Genomic DNA, 17,079 nt, shown 5'->3' with positions numbered 1-17,079 from the left:
TAAGCTCGTCGACACAGTAGGTGTCGGTAGCTTTTCGCTGGCTAATTTGATAGCTGCTGTAATGTTATTCCATGAAGTGTCTTACAATTGCCGTTGTACTGGCTAGCGATAGGAAACAAATCCACACCAGACATTATGTAGTTATTACGTTCAATTACATCAAATTGATGTGAAGACGCAAAAGAAGAACCCATCTGCAGTGGATACAAATATTGTCACGACACCGGCAAACATATGGTTATGTCCCATGCTATCTACCATTTGGACATATGACTGTCATAATTTATGCCAGTGTTATTCAGCTACAGCTCAACAGTTTCAGAACTATAGCTGAAATATTAAAAAATCGCATCTTATGGAGGCCTGCTGGTCATTCACCCTGTACATAAGATCTTACCTCTTTTAGAGTTGACACCTTTATTGTTTATGTCGTATGTTACATTAGTTTGTACAGTACTCACATCTACTCTGCATTGTCTGTGCTAAATGATAAACATATAATATGAACGTGATTGTCAGTGTAATGTTCTTATAAAACTGGAAAAATTCAATAACAGTTACCCTTCCTCATTCCTTAGGTTACCAGAAGAATGAAGCAGCTTCAGGATCCACCTACATGCATGGTGGATCATCCTGGTCTGGAGCCTGTATGTTTGAATGTGTTCTCACTACAGAACGCAATGAACATTTATAAAGCAGACTATGGGCCCTTACAGCTTAGAGGTAGAGAGCAGTAAGTTTATTATATGCATTCTGTGTATGAATTGATTTGCCAAATAATGATATGGCCAACATGTGACTTTGGATAATACTGTACATGAAAATAAATTTGAGTAAAATAACTGTGTGTTGTTATACTTTATTACACATCCATGTAGAGAAACAACTGAAAAGCACACCTAAAAGTCTTTTAGTGACAGGGGCATAGGACAAAAGTTACTGAAAAAGTAATATACACTGTCTACACTTGCATGGTGCTTTATTACATTTCAGTCATTGAAATGTAATAAAGCACCATGTAAGTGTAGACAGTGTGTGTGGGGTTATATATTTTTTTCTTTTCCCTTTACACACCCATGTAAATTAAATGTGAAACTAATAAGTAACCACAACACTGACTGTTCATACAGAATAAAATTTTATTATAGAAAAGGCATAAAAAGGCACATGTAGAAACATAATGTACTGCTTATGCAGGACCATAATGGGGTGCTGTTATGTTATAAAATCTACCCTACCTACCCTAACCCTCTACTGTGTACACAGGGGAGTGTTCCACTGTAGCAGTTACTGAAGTGTAGTAAAGTAGTGCAGTATCAATCACAAAAATGATTTATAATTTGATGTTTTTAGTTATGTTATGTATTCGTGAAACACACCCAACTACAACCTGACCTCATGCCAGATAACCAAAACAACAAAAGAAGAGACTAAGTATTCAAATGAAATATATTGACAGTATGTGTACCTTCCTCTCAGTGTCTAGCCTACAGATCCTTTGTCAGCTAGTGCTGGGGGTTTCTAGGTCGCAGGGTCAGAGTAGTGATACCAGTGTGTGTGTGTGGTGCTGTGCAAATCCTGTGAGCTCCCTGATGCTGCCAGCTGCGGCGGGTTCAGACTGCCTCTTGATTGAACCGAGACACGTGGCTGCAATGATGTCCTCCTTGGCTGGCCTGTCAGACTGGGCGCACGGGTCTTCTGGGACAGGGATCTTCAAAACCTGGCTCACATAAGGTGCAGGGTCCTGGAACACGTGATCAAAGATGAGGTCCATCATTGACGTAATCTGTGGAGTACAGAAACACAGAAATCATCAGTTCCATTAAAAGAGTGTACATCACATACTAGTGTGTAGCAAATTTGCAATTTTCATTTATAGATTATACTATAGTTTATACTTTATGACATTTGTGTATTTATTGAATTTTCATATTTACAAAGTTTTGTGTGTGCAATAAACGTGTGTTGGTAAACATACTGAAAGTTGGCTCAGGGGGTCGGCTAAGCAGACCCAGGGTCCTCCTCATCCTCTTCCTCCTCCATTAGGTCAGGACGGGTCTCCTGGATGGTCTCTTGGTAGGTGGGGAGGTCAGGCTAGGCTGTGGAGGAACAAAGGGGACAGCTGAAGAGCCAACTGAAATCTCTGCATCTCTGCAATCCAAAACTACATTACCACAAACTACAGCCTCAATAATTACTATGTAGTTGATTCTAAATGTCTGCAACACAGTCTCAAGGAAATTGGGCATTATAATCTCAAGAGAGGTAGTATTTCTTGCAGTGTCATTGTTCAGGTTTTCTAGGTTGCCACAACCCCAGCTGATTACAAGACTAGACTTACCAGACTATACTAGGTGCAAAGACAGAACGTGAAATGTTAACATCTCATCAGCCAGTAACTCCCTTCCATTCATTTGGTGTTAGAAGTGAAATATTCATGGTGACAAGAGTCCCTGATCGACAAAGTACTTTTCGAGTTTTGCCATGTTACAGTTGCGGTTGTCTCGTGTAAGATGTCCGCAAAGTGAGCCAGAGGAGCTAACCTTAGCAAGCGCTAACGTTAACGCTAGATTAGCTTGCTGCAAGTGGCACTAGCCCAGCCCCCAGGCGGCAGGTCTAAGCCTTGCTGCCAATTTGGCATGGTGGCCAACGGTGGTACTGCAGCCTAAAATTCACCTGCGGCCCAAAAAGCGTTTTTCCCATAGACGGCCATTGTAAAAGACAGTCCTCTAAAACTGTTCAGAAGATTCCTACAACACCACACAAGACCTTAAAACACTCTTTCAATTATGTATTTTTTAATCATGAAGGCCGATTTCTTTAAAAATCACTCAGAGCCGTATAAAAGGCTGGTTTTTGTGTGTGACGTCACCCCAGGGTACGAGCCAAGCACGCGCCTCTGAGCTCTGCATCGGGGACGAGCGTCCTGCTTCCTCTGCTGCTCCGTCTGTCAGCTGTGTTCCTACAGTCCGGCTTCGCTTTTATTAAGATATTAAGTATTTTACATGAGTAGCCCACCGGTGTTTAATATGTACAGATAACAACTGATCACCGGAAACTGAGGTTTGGGATTAGGTGTGTTTTCTGTGCTTGGTCATGACATGGAGATGTAGACAGCAAGCTAACTGTTAGCCTTGTTTTTAGCCTAGGCTACTTGACATGTACTCCACAGTCTGTCTGGCGAACCCAGCTAGTCTGACATTACATGCTATTCATCACTTTTGTATTTCGTTGTGAATTAACGTTATGTTCTTTTAATTTTTTTTTAAATAAACGATTTTAAATAACTTGCCCTGCACGTGATTTCTAATTCAGTTTCATGGCAGTATTGTATGGTGCTGTGTGGTGAACCTGCTGCATGGTAGTGACTGTGAGTCCAGCTGCCAGTCAGAGTTACACTGTGTTTCTAAACAGAAGCGTCTGTGGCTGCTGTGAACCAGGTCCACATTTAGTTTTGACAGATGAACTAACTGTATGATGACATCTTGTCAAACTACCACGGCAAAGTGCTGTAAATGTTTGTACAAGGATAGCTTACAGGGCCAACTCGTGATTTTCATTACCTAGTTCTGCTCAGTAACTAAAATAGCAAGGAACTGAAGCTGCATTTAAATGTCAGAATGTAATGTATTTTCGATTGGATTGGATGCCTGTTTGAGTCGAAGATAACAACTCCATCTTGTATATAATTTTCTAAATCCTCTTACAAAAATTGAATAGGTTATTTAAACTAAATTAGATCTACATGTTGACGCTGAATGAACATTAAGTATTGAGGGGCAGACGAATATGAACTTTAGGAGATTCCTTCTCTCTCTGCTCTCTCAGCCGCCCCTCCCCCACCAAACTGTCCGTTCCCACGCTCCCACCTGCACCTGCTCGCTCCAAGGAGGTTCTATATTGCTCGCTCCCGACCTGCTCACTTGATGACGAGAGCGCGACTGGGCTCGCTCGTGGTCGCGCCACTCCTGGCGGGAATACGTAAGCAGACGCTACTGCGCAAGTTCCGTGGGCCGCACATCACGGAAGTAAACCAGGAAGTAAAAAACTTTTTTGGCGTATGCGCTGGGTGAGCAGCTTACGTTCAAATGAATGGGCGGCCATTTTTCCGTTCAGCCTCCAGTTAATATAGAACCTCCTTGCACTAGCCCCTAACCTTGATTATAGTACGTGTGTCCTAACGGCACCCGGTTAACGAGACGAGGTGCTCGTTTTGGCCGGCTGAGGTAGCCTACAGTCGACTCTGGCTGCACATGTTTTTGCCCCTATTGCTAACTGTTGTCGTTGTGGCCAACAGGCTTTCTCATATTCACAGGCCCGCATCAAACTCAGTCTCATCGGGACTGGAGCTAAATCGCTACCCGCTGCGAATCGGACTGAAATACCATAAACTACTGTATCCGTTTCTCATTCTCAAGTTACGTTAGCGGACACGTCTCTCCACACAAGGCAGCTGATTTAGCAACAAAGCATCATAGTGTAAAATAAACAAGAACACAATGACGCAAACAAGCAAATGGAACATAACTTTACACACATTAGCAAACCTCGACATGTTCTCAAGCCCAGCTGACTGTACTTGGAATAAACTGTAAATATAATCACAAAGTGGCAACGCTTACCGATTGCACGTTTGCTGTTGGGTCACGTCCAGTTAGGATAGATCCATCTCTCAGGTGAAGTTGATTGTTTTCTGGACATTTTTCTGTGCTACACTGCGCTACAGAGAACAGGGTTTGGTCTTCCGCATTCAGTTGCCAGGCAATGGCGGACGGTGCTGTAGGCGGGCATATCAAATGAATGTACCTTTGTGACGTCACAAATTTACGGAGGTCCAAACGGCTCGTTTAAGGGCATATTTTCCTTACATGGATGGTGCGGATTTAGCTGGGGACCATGTGTTTTGATACTTCCATGATGTTTAGATAGCACATCCAACTCCTTTATAATCAAAGAGACAAGGGAAATCCTGTTTTGCACGTTATGGGACCTTTAAACTGCGCACTGGTGTTCCCTTTGTTCTCTCTTATGCAAATACAGAAATTCTGATTACTTGTGTGTGCTTGCATGCACGCACAATATTTATTATTACATGTAGAAGTTTTAAAGACCTTACATTCCCTATAGTTAACTCAAAAATGAAAACACAGGTTTGTTTGTCCACATAACACACAGGGAGATTGCCAGCACAACTCGTAGCAGCCTTCTCCAAAACAACTAAAGTCAATGGGGACCAGTTCTTTAGAGTTACAAAAAGGGCAAAAATGACCATAAAATTACTCCATACAGCTTGTCTTCTTTTTCTTCTTCTTGTGGGTTTCTGGCAGGCTGTTGGTGTATTGCTGCCTCTGACAGTTTGTTATGAGTATTACACTTTCTTCTTACCTCCATTCCAGACCGGAGAAAACAACATCAGGCACTGCTTTGACAGTTGCGTTGTGCACTGGTCCGCGCAAATGTTCCACGGTGAACGATGATACACCGTCATCCAACAGTTCACCGCTTGCTCCCTTGTCTAACAGAAGAGGGAACCGAATTCCACTTCGTCAGCCATTTTTCATCCTGGGATTCTGGGGATTCCCCCCTTGATTCAAGGGAGACAGAAGAAAGCAATTCAATTCAATTCAAAATAATCTTTTAACTTGATCTTGAAATACCCGAGTACATGTTGCCAAAGCAAAAATATACAATACAGAAAACAAAATATAGAATGATAAATGGCTATGTTACATTTACCCTTAAGCTTTTTACGTGGAACTGAATGCAGCCCGCGCAACCGTGTTCATTGTTTGTCTTCTGGGTTCGATTTTGACAAAATAGCACATGAATGCAACACTGTTTAGGAGCCTTGGACGTGGAAGTCCAGGATGTCAGACTTTCCCACCAGTACTTGAGCCCAAAAGTGCTTCTCTGACCTATTTTGTTTTTTGGCCTGTTACTTGGCTGTTGTGGCTCCTCTCCCAAGCACCGATATATAAAAAATGGTCTGAGTCTGTGCTTTCCTGGATGCTTCAACAGAGAGAAGCCTATCAGACTCCGTGACCGGGCATCATGGTGGGATTCAACGTTGACTTTTCTCAAACTACTGCTGCATGACCCAGAGAGACTAACACGGTGGATGATCGCTCTTCGCCTGGATGTCAACTCTTCCATTGAGTCCCTATCCAGTCCAGGTGTGCAGTGAACATTTCACCTCAGACGATTACCATCCAGAAGTCCCAGGAATAAAAACAGAAGTACTTCTTCTGAGGCAGACCGCTGTTCCAGCCGTGTGTCTCTACCAAGGTCTGAGGTGTGTGAAATAATTTACATAGTGTTAGTGACCACTTGCCTCCGTTTTTGGGAACAGTTTGCAGATTTGGTGCAATGTTCCTGACTGGCACTGTAAATGTCCAGCGTTTCCCACTCTATGGGCGGCGTACATGTATTACTTTATTACTCCCACTACTTACTGAGGGGGCGTATCTTTCCCGTCAGATTTCACAAAGTAGGCAATTAAATTTATAAGTCACATACATGCAACAGTTCTAGAATTGGCAGAGGATGTGGGAGTTCACTGAAAAACTGTATGGGTGTTGCTTGGTAACAGTACTCTCATGAGGACGTGCGCTCTATAATACTCAAATACAGTTGATTGGGAATGACATTGAAATCACTGAATCACTCAAACTACTTTTGCAGACTCTAGTAATACTAATGATGTCTGGACAGGTAGTTTGATCCGGTTGAGCTTTGTTAAAACAGTCCAGGAGCTTTCCAGCACGACTTCGTAGCAGCGTTCTCCAAAACAACTGAAGTTGTTAGGGACCGATCTTTAGAGTTAAGAAAAGAGCATAAAATTACTCCATACAGCTCTTGCAGCATATTCTAATGCTCTCTTGTTTATTGTCCATCCAAACCCAGCAATATTTGAGTATACTTTCCAGTTCCTTCCAGTCTAACCCAATATGTTAATGAAAATGTATTTCTACTTAAATGTAATTCAGTTTCAACAAGTGCATTAATTGTTCTGATAGCACCTGTACATAGTCTTAATGCCCTTGCATTTTGTCCACTTTTTCCAAAGTTGTATTAATGAACATATTAACGGCAGATGTGATAGTTGTGGACTAGAAACACGAAATCATGATATGTAGTTGTTGTAAAGATAACAGAGAAATATTAACATCTAGTCTTCAAAAAGTGGGTTACGGGCTTAATGTAAACAGATTTGAATAAAGAGTAACATATCTGATAGGATTTGAGATTAGGTTTCTTTAGAAATGGAATGTTTAGAAATGTTAGAAATGTTTTAAATCCCCAGTATACACTCTAGATCAGTTGGGGCGGTAGTGCACCCTTTAAGTTGTTTGCCAACACCCACAAAATAAAACTAAAGAAGAAGATGACAGTCAAGAGTGATTGGCCAGGTTGTCCTATGGGTGCCATGTTGCTGCTGTCTCTTAACTCTCTACACCTAACAAGAAATGTTAGTTGCAACTCTGTTGCAATAACCACATTACACTGCCACTGATATCGGCTCTTTATTTTAAAAGTCAGTTTGCACTGAGTCACAGATTACTTCCCCAAATCAAAGGAGCAGGTCTGTGGAGCAAACATGGCGGCTACGGAAACTGGCAATGGACAACAACTTCTGACCACCAATCACTCTTGGTTGCCCAACTCGCTTGCGCGGTAAATTTCTGCATACAGTCACTCCGCTCTTTAGTGTTTGAAAACCTCGACTCGTTTAGCACCAACCAGAAAAGCAATATTTGGGCGTCATGATTAGTTATTACGCCGTGTGTGCATGTTAGCACAGCAGAAGCTAGCTACCAGCAGCAGCAGCTGGCTGTCTGATACTAGAGACAGGCGTGCAGAAGTCTGCTAAATGTGAGCACGTTAGCTTAGCGAGAGCTAACGCCAGTTGCCCTCTTGTTTACTATTGTGTAAGAGGTCGAGTAAATAGTCAACTGATGTCAACAAGTCATGGCTGAAATTAAGGAAACGACTCGGCCAGAGGTAAACCAAACCAAAGTCTTGTTCATTAGCTAGCTTGCAGCTACTAGCTAGACTGAGCTGCGTGCAGCTGTGCAACACTCATTGTGTTTACATTGCAAGTCCAGTGTTGCTAGTTCAGCTACAAGCTAGCTTGTTTTGTTGTGGTTATTTCGTTAGCATTTGTTACAAAATCTCAGAAACACTGAACTGACTCAAGACGACACCAGCGTTAGTTTGGTTTATTCCTCAGAATGCACATGTAAACTTTAGTTAAATGTGATAAGGCAACTAAACCCCTTTTTCCCTAGGATATTCACCTGCCAGCAACTCTCCTATATGCTAGTGTCACTCTGGAAGCAGTGTCAATAGTTTAGATACACAGTGTAACATTTTCAGGATAAATACTACTTATTTCAATATGAGCAATGGGCTGCCCCCGTGGTCTGCATACGATGTGAGGCTGCGGGCTGCTTGGGATTGTGGAAAGCTTTTTTTTTAAATTATGGCATCAACAAAATTCAAACAGGCATTACAAGAAGTAGTCACTGAAAATATGCACCTGCACTTTTTCATCCAAGCAATTATAATTAGAAATGTTTAATCTTGGTATTATCAATGAGTTGGATTGTGGAAGGTGGAAACTCTCTGGTGCTGGGAACCTCACCGCCTCAGACTTCAGCCGCACAGAAAAAAAAGAATGAGATCATTGGAAAGTCTCCATGCAAAACAGGAAAGTGTTAAGCGCTGCAGTAAAACAATAATAAATATAGGCACTTGTTTTACCCAATGGAAAGGCCCCAAGGAGCGGGAAGGCATCAGAACCAATTAGAGATGGATTATTTTTTGATGAAAAGGTAAAAAAAAATCTGATATTTGCAGCTGTTGATTCTGAAAACCATTAGCAATGTGAATATTTGGTCTGCCTCCATCAGTTCAGTTGTATATTGATAAGTCTAGCAGCAGTAGCAAGCATAGTGTTGTTTGTTTCTGTGTTCAGCGTGCAGTTTCATCTAATAAAGTTCCATCTAATATTGGATATTAGGCGGATATTAGTTTTAGTTTTTCCATCTTCAATAAATTATAAAGCAAACAAGTAAAAATACACTGGATATATTTGTGATTACTGAAAGAGGAAGAACAATTTACAACCACTTGTTTCACTATTTGAGAAAATATTTTTCTTATGTATAAACCCATCAATAGCTCTTAGAATAAATTCATTATCATCTTTGACATCCACCCTCTGATTTTAGATTTTTTTTTAATGTATTTATATATTTACAAACGTTTACACAGCATTTTTTTTTTGGATACACAGCATGTAAGCTATAGTTTTTAAGTTGTCACAATAAATTGAATATTTTCTAGGATAGAAACACTTATTTCTCTAAATGTTGGAAGGCAGGCGGTGTCCTGGTGGCTCAGCTGGCTGAGGTGTACCGAGCACCGATCCCCAGTTTGAATCCAGCCTGGGACTCTTGTTGCCTGTCAGCCCCTCTGTCCCGTCTCTCTCTGCTGTACTCTGTCCAACTGAGCAGAAATGCCATAGAAATAATCTTAAAAATTGTTTGGAAGGTAAAATTTTGAAGAAATAATTTCAGGCAGAGGATTTCAATGATGAGAATTAATTTGATGTGAGACCTCCAGTTGAGACACATTTGAATGTGTTTTTACACGAGATAAAAAAAATTCTCACATATTGAAACCAGTAGTTGTGTTTTGGTCTTCCTCTCTCAGTAATTAAAAATATACTCATTAATGTGCTTAAGTTAATGTAGATGGAAAAACGAATTTCCACTGAATGTTCAATATCGAGCTAACTGTACTCCAGTGTTTAAGCATGCAGAAAACAACAACTCCACATAGTGGCACTGACTTCTTTTGTCAGCCACATATCAGGCTGATTAGCAAACCAGCCAGTTAGCATTTATGTCCTGTACTGTACCTCATAACATTTGTAAACTAGTCGTAGCTAGCCAGCAAATACAGGGCTACAGAAATCTTTTGAATTGTTCTCTGAATTTGGGTTCAGATGCTAATTTTAGGGCTTGTAGCCCATATGGGCATTTTAACTTGTCGAGCTAATGGGAGCATGTAAGTTTATGGAGTAGCAGTTCAAAAATAAATTATGCAAGTTTGTTTTTGTTTTTTTGTCTAAAGTTATGTCCTGATTACAACAAGAAGATGAGCACAGTTTGGAGTGGGGCCCTGTCAGATATACTGCTATGTGCACACCAGAGTGAAGGGAAGGGCATTGTTAACTAGAAAGTGTGCTCAGTAGAGCACAGACCGCCATGTCTGACAACACCCTGCAAGGAAGTTATGCACCTTTTGGTGATATGCCACGCCCACTTTTGGCCAATCGACATGAAAAGTTAATCAGTTCTTCCTTGGCCCATAACAAACCTTCGTGTCAAGTTTTGTGCAAATCTGTGCCCAACTTTTTGAGATATCCTGCTAATAGACGGACGGACAAACACACAGCAGGTGAAAACATTAGCCCCTTGGTGGACGTAACAATACTGATTGCTTTGTGAATAGTAATAGGCTATTGTTTGGAGTGCCTGACTTAGTCATTGCCATTGTTTTGTTGAAGTGCCTTTCTAATAAAAGCAGTAAAACTACATCAGAGGGTTTTCTTTTACAAACACTGCAAACATCACCCAGAAACTTTATTGCACAAACAGAAAGTCAATTTCAATGTAAATATCAATCATATACATTGAGATTCTGAAGATTCTGAGAAGTATCTTACGTAGTTTTGCTTCTTAGCAGGTACCAGGCTAGAAGTGAGGTGCAGTGTAAAGTCCACAAGCTCTATGTCTTTCCACTGCTGTGGACATGCAGCCGGACACGCACGGCATAGTGATAGTTACAATGTTAGGCAGATAGCTGCCAGTGTTCCTGAAATAAATAAGTAATACATGTTGTAGCCTTTTGCTGAAATCTACTGGGCTAAACATTGACTTTCCAGCATGGATCATTTGCGATTGGGGTAATGTTTTAATAGAACTGCAGATGCCACCATTGTAGTGTCCAGAAGCATTGGACTGGGGCCAGTATTGGATTCTAGCTATATTGTTTGTGATTAGTAACAGGAAAGTTACCTGCTTAGTAACAGGAAAACCTGATTAGTAACAGGAAAGTTACCTGCTTAGTAACAGGAAAACCTGATTAGTAACAGGAAAGTTACTTGGCTTCATTTCTGTTTCTGTAGATCGTTGACATCACTAAAGCAACGGGGAAGTATTCATGGGAATTGGACACAAAAACAATTGAGCAGTTACCACTCGCAGCCACAGGCACTGCCAAACTGCAAAACTTGGAGTCTGTTTTTAGCCCCGCGACAGCAGGGGCCCTATGGGTGGTTGTCGCTCGCTCTGTTCACCACTTTATGGGTCACGTGGCCCGCAAGGAGTTAGACTGCAGACTCTCAAGCCCGAGACCCGAGTTCGATTCCCGGCAGCTTCCACAAAATTCAACGTTGCGGGGCTGTTAGACTCTTAGTCTTGTTATAAGATGTCTCAATGTTATCTCCAGAGTTATTTCCAAATTTGCAGCCCCCTCTCTTAATCATTCATTCTCTCATTAAAGCAAACAATATTTAGATTTTGCTCCAGGTTAGCCTAGCCTTTTGAAATTCAGAATACCAGCTGTTTTTGGAGATTGCCCTACACCTCTGATATTCAAATTTCAAATTCAAATTCTGATATTATCCTCTATAAATACACAGGTGGGCCCATGATTATGCATTGGCAGAACTTGGATGTAGATTTGAATGCACTGATTTTTTTTGAGTTTGTATGAGTATTCCATGACATCACCACACCGCCATCTTGGTAGACAAACAGATTGTCATTGTCATTGTTTGTAATAAACCACAACCGATGATCAGTGTTTTGGCAATGTATGGTAATTGTTTCTTGTCCTATGCAGATAACAGAACAGCCAGACGGAGAGCCTGTGGACACTCTTTGGGAGCCAGGTACATCAGTACACACAGGAGACCCAGAGCGTCTTCTCAGAGATTCTCCGGGACTTTCTAAACATGGAGCGGAGGGTGACTTTGGTGCAGCTGCTGTTTCGCCTGTAATTCCTCTGAACGTAAAAGAAACTGAACAGGAACAAATGGAGAGGGAAGCACTGAGGACAAATTCTCCCCACCCTGCTCAAAGTTTGATTGCACCGGCAGCAGACGAACCTGGGGATGGAAAAGATGAACAAGAAAGGGAAAGGGGAGAAACTGGGGCAGAGGAGGTCAATTCTCACGTACCTGGATCTCCTCTTGATCCGTCCCCCTCAGAGGATTCTCTCTCTGCGATGGAGTCGGTCAGAACAGTTTTATCTGTGAGTGGAGGCGAGCCAGGCAGGACCACTGACTGTGAAAAAGAGGTAGCCGAGGTGAAGACTGAGAAAGAAGAAGGTGATGAGTTGAAGGCAGATGAGGAAGGAGAGAAGGACAACAGCTTAGAGGAGACGCCTGTGAAAAGTTCTGTCAGTGAGGACGGAAACATGGACACGACTTCTGGCAGCAACGAGGAGACAACAAACATTACTGATGAGCAGATGAACATGGACACAAAGGAGGAAAATGAGGGAGATAGTGACTCAAGCGACTCGGCAGGAGTGCCTGTGGTAACAGTTGTCAAAGATGCGACAGAGGAGGACAAAAGTGACACTAAGGAAGACAGCTCTCCTAATGTGGAGTCTGTTGGCTGTAAATTGATGGATACCACTGCCACTGACCTTGATGAGATGATGGACATCGGTACGGTGGATCAGGTGGAACAAGAAGCTCAGATGAAAGAAGAAGAACAGAAGAATTCAACAGAAATGGATAGCAGCAGTTCCTCTACAGGTAAAACAAGTTTGTATGCTTCACATGAGCATCTTGGCTTTCATCTCATCGCCGATTTAATCACCAGGTACAGTAAATATACAGGGATTTGCTTTGGTGACGCAGTGATGCAGAGAAATATTAACTAGCTAATGAGTTTCCCATTGCATACTGACACACATGATCCATTGGATGTTATTGCTGCTGCTAAATTGGTTTTGGGAAATCGTGGAGCACAGATGAACAGAATAGACACATTCATATGTTTGTTTGAAGTAGAGAGAGACAGGAAAGACTGGGACCGATGGATGCAACTTCAGGATCAATAAATGGTTGATCAAAACGCAGCCAATTAGGATAGGATAGGGGGAGGAGCTTACATGATATCACCAATTGATAGGACACTCTCGAGTCGGACAAACCATCACCCATGTCAGGATCAATAGATAGGTGATGAAAGCTATAGAAACGGGAGAGCACATTACAGTCCAAACTCCCTGCAGTCCGTCCCTTCCACCAATGATCTTCCAATCTTTAATATGTAAAATTTATTTAAAGATTTTGTTGGACTACTGTACTGAACTACTGTAGGACATACTGCTCACAGGCCTGTCAGACCTTCCTGGAGCTGGTAATCTTGCTTATGGACACTATAGCAGGGCAGATGCTTTCCAACACTGAGACTTGAACCTGGGTCCTAAGGTGGCATTGGTCTAAATCAGCGGTTCCCAAACGTTTTAGGCAACGCGCCCCCTTCTACATCCCGACCGGGTTGATGCACCCCCAATCCCCCACACCTTAAAAAAAAAAAAACACAACATAGCCTATTTATAGCCCTATTAAAGGCATCAAGTTTAATCATGCACAAATAATCAGAACACACGTAACAAAATATTCAAGAGATCGCAACAATATGCTCTCACATTCAAATGAAACTGAAACTGCAACAAAGTTTCAATAAATTGCAACAAAGTTACGCACAAGCGTCACTTTTAAAGAGCAAAGAGGACGGGTGAGGGCGAGGACACGCACAGGCTCAGGGGCAGATAGGCCCATCATGAGAGAAGATGGGGAAAAATGCTGTCATATTTTCAGCCGCATTAAAGAAAAATTGCATCAAGTTTAAATTACAATTGACCATACATAACCTAGCGGTTACGGAAATTAGAACACCAGTAATTTGAATCAAATTGCAATAAAGTTACACATGATCCACCACGTAAAGAGAGGATGACACATGCATAGGCTCAGAAACAGATAACATGGATAAAAAGAGGATCCCACAAAGAAAATCCCACTTGAAAAAATTACAGTGTAATGGTGTAAATATTATACCGTTACACCACCATTACATTTTTCCTCTCGCGCACCCTCTAGAGACAGCTTGAGCACCCCAAGGGGTGCACGCACCACACTTTGGGAATGCCTGGTATAAATTATCGCACTAATGATTGTATCAGAATCAGAATCAGAATCAGAATCAGAAATACTTTATTGATCCCCGAGGGGAAATTGGGTTACATTGCAGCTGCTCACATTGTAGAAGTGAATATATATAAGCATAGAGAAATTATAAGAAAAATAGAAATACGAAAGTAAGAAATATGTAAAATATGTGCATTATACTACAATATATAACAATGAGAATAAAAATAATAATAATAATATAGAAATAAGAGAAATAAGAATTCTGTACAATATGCATCATACTCCCAATATATACATACACCAGTGTAAATAATTAAATCATTAATAAGTATTGCACAGTTGAATTATTGCAGTTGAATTATTGCACAAAAAAATTGGTGGCTCACGGAGTAGGGCGCGTACCATAAGGCTCAGTCCTTCCCGCAGCGACCCGGGTTCGAATCCGGCCCGTGGGCCTTTGCTGCATGTCCTCCCCTCGCTTTCTCTCCCATACCTTCCTGTCTCTCTCTTACTATATCTCTCAAATAAAGCATAAAATGCCAAAAATAAATCTTTAAAAAAAATAACTGCTGACAGGGTGAAATAAGTTCAAGAGCTAGTCTACTGACTCAGAGTGTCTGACACTCTGAGGGAGGAGTTGAAAAGTTTGATGGCCACAGGCAGGAATGAGTTCCTGTGGCTCTCTGTGGTGCATCTCGGTGGAATGAGTCTTGCACTGAATGTGCTCCTGTGCTTGACCAGCAAGTCATGGAGCGGGTGGGAGACATTGTCCAAGATGCCACGTAACTTTGACAGCATCCTCCTCTGTGACACTGCCACCAGAGAGTCCAGCTCCACCCCCACAACGTCACTGGCCTTGCGGATCAGTTTGTTGAGTCTGTTGGCGTCTGCTGCCCTCAACCTGCTGCCCCAGCACACCACAGCAAACAGGAGAGCACCGGCCACCACAGACTCATAAAACATCCTCAGCATTGTCCGGCAGATGTTGAAGGACCTCAGCCTCCTCAGAAAGTAGAGACGGCTCTGGCCCTTCTTGTAGAGAGCTTCAGTGTTCTTAGCCCAGTTCAGTTTATTGTATGTTTCCCTCACAGTCTCGGCGACAGACGACATGAGGTCGCCTGCTGTGAGCGACACTGAAGAGAAACCCAGTGTATTTCCACAGCACATGGACGAGGACCAATCAGAGGACAAGAAAGTGCCGGTAGATTTTGTGCGGCTCAGCTCATCTCCATCTTGTGAAGCCACAGGTACAGGTGACGGGTGTCTCCGGGGGAAGGGAAATTAGTTATTTGTCTATCGACCACAAGGTGTGGTAAATCTCAATATTCACCACAAGCTTTTACGATTTTGCCAGTCAACAAGGTTTTTAGAATATAAGCTCAATAAGCTAAGGTGTGTACTACTTAATCAGGACATTGGTGGGAACTGAAGTCACTAATGCTTATGGGAAATTTACTGAACGTTTCAGCTCTATATGTCAATACTGTAATGATTTGTTTGAATAAAGTGGCCTATGGTAAAAGTTGGTCATCAATGTAGTATTAGTACATTACAACATTATAGAAGAGCTGACAATTAGGTTAAGATCAAACAATTGCGTGTGCATGTAAAGATAACCACTGTCAGTGTTTTCTTAATTAATTTCTGGCTGCAAGTCTTGTCTGTTTTGTACACATATTGACAGTTAACCTAATCACGTTCCAATAGGAAGAGATGGTGCATCATCAGCTGTGTTGAATGGGATGAAAGTAGTCAAGCTATCGATACCAAAATTGGACAATGTAAGTATATTTTTTTTTTAGCAATGTTACTGCATTAGTGTCTGCTGATGGGTGATATCACAAAAACAGTAAAGCCGTAGCCAAGTTTTCCACTCTGGCAAGCAAGGAGACTGGTTAAATTTGGGCAATGTTTCTGTGATTGCAGAAAATGAATAGGGTGCCCGTGGGATGTTAAAACTTAAAATAAATTATTAAAATGGTCTTTAAGTAGCTAGATTGTACAGTTACGAATTTCACACCAGAAACGAAAATGCGCATAGTTTGCAGAGGTTTGTGCGAGGTAGAGCGCACGCGTACTACGTCAAGACGAGCCAAGTTGACAGAAGAAGCGGGAACTTGTCATTCATTCTTCTGCAACATGGATTTGAGCCTGAAGCAGAGAGAAGTTCTCGCCATCGCCCTGCTTTATAGTCGGTGGAAAGGGCAAGGCCGGTGGCGGGCAGCGCGCGCTCCTCCGCCGTCTTCAGTCAGTCAGGCAGGCACGGCCGAGAGAAAGGTAACCAAGTGTGGACGTTAGCTAAATTCAACATGAGTAACGTTATATTTAAATCTCCCTTGGTCGACGGCAATATCTATAGTACAGAGAGACGCACTTAAATTGTCATTTGGAAGAAATTGGCATGTCTCTTCCCCCACAAATCTCGCGCTACTTTACTTCAAGTCTTCAGTTGGTTTTGCGAACGTTTAACGTTAGTTTTCAAGAATTGGAAAAGATTAGCTAACGTGATTAGCTATCAGTTACTGATAGCAAGCTTTGTGTAAAACTTAATGTTTGGTAAATTGAAGACTACTGTAGGTCACGTTTCCTCACATTAAACCTTCTTGGCTAAGTCAGATAAAACGGACATCTCCCCACTTAATCTTTCAGATGAGTTCATCGAGGTGTTTCTCAAGGAAGAGAAAGACAGGAGAGGAGGAGAGTCAGCTAAAGTTGGATAAGTTAGATCTGCCTGCTGAAGGTTTAGATTTATATAGCTTAATCATTCTGGGGCGCTATGTCAGAATAGGCTCACATCAGCAATGATGATATCTTGCTAGTTAAATCCTTACTAG

The 17,079-nt window shown here is 41.9% G+C and overlaps 1 protein-coding gene and 1 long non-coding RNA gene across 2 annotated transcripts in view; one reads left to right on the top strand and one right to left on the bottom strand.

Moving 5' to 3' along the window:
• Nucleotides 1-1,168: 1,168 nt before the first annotated feature.
• On the bottom strand, nt 1,169-2,511 carry LOC139639467 (uncharacterized). The gene is made up of 3 exons (XR_011694870.1): nt 2,342-2,511; nt 1,979-2,099; nt 1,169-1,786 (listed from the first exon to the last, which is right to left on the bottom strand). It is a non-coding gene; the product is annotated as an uncharacterized lncRNA (long non-coding RNA).
• Nucleotides 2,512-3,926: 1,415 nt separating this feature from the next.
• Nucleotides 3,927-17,079, top strand: part of LOC139639472 (zinc finger MYM-type protein 4-like) — a 29,486-nt gene continuing 16,333 nt past the window's right edge. Inside the window, exons 1-5 of the mRNA XM_071513573.1 lie at nt 3,927-4,028; nt 11,917-11,965; nt 12,284-12,838; nt 15,337-15,492; nt 15,953-16,026. Of these exons, the coding sequence (XP_071369674.1) occupies nt 3,927-4,028; nt 11,917-11,965; nt 12,284-12,838; nt 15,337-15,492; nt 15,953-16,026 (936 nt within the window). The remainder of the gene's footprint in view (nt 4,029-11,916; nt 11,966-12,283; nt 12,839-15,336; nt 15,493-15,952; nt 16,027-17,079) is intronic.

Source organism: Centroberyx affinis, unplaced genomic scaffold (genome assembly GCF_046629955.1).
Source record: "Centroberyx affinis isolate AG114_WGS23_722 - 3 ecotype Tasmania unplaced genomic scaffold, CSIRO-AGI_Caff_v1 ptg007322l_1, whole genome shotgun sequence".
Lineage (NCBI taxonomy): Eukaryota > Metazoa > Chordata > Actinopteri > Beryciformes > Berycidae > Centroberyx > Centroberyx affinis.
The sequence above is the reverse complement of the archived record's forward strand: the minus strand, read 5'-3'. Positions and strand labels throughout refer to the sequence as shown.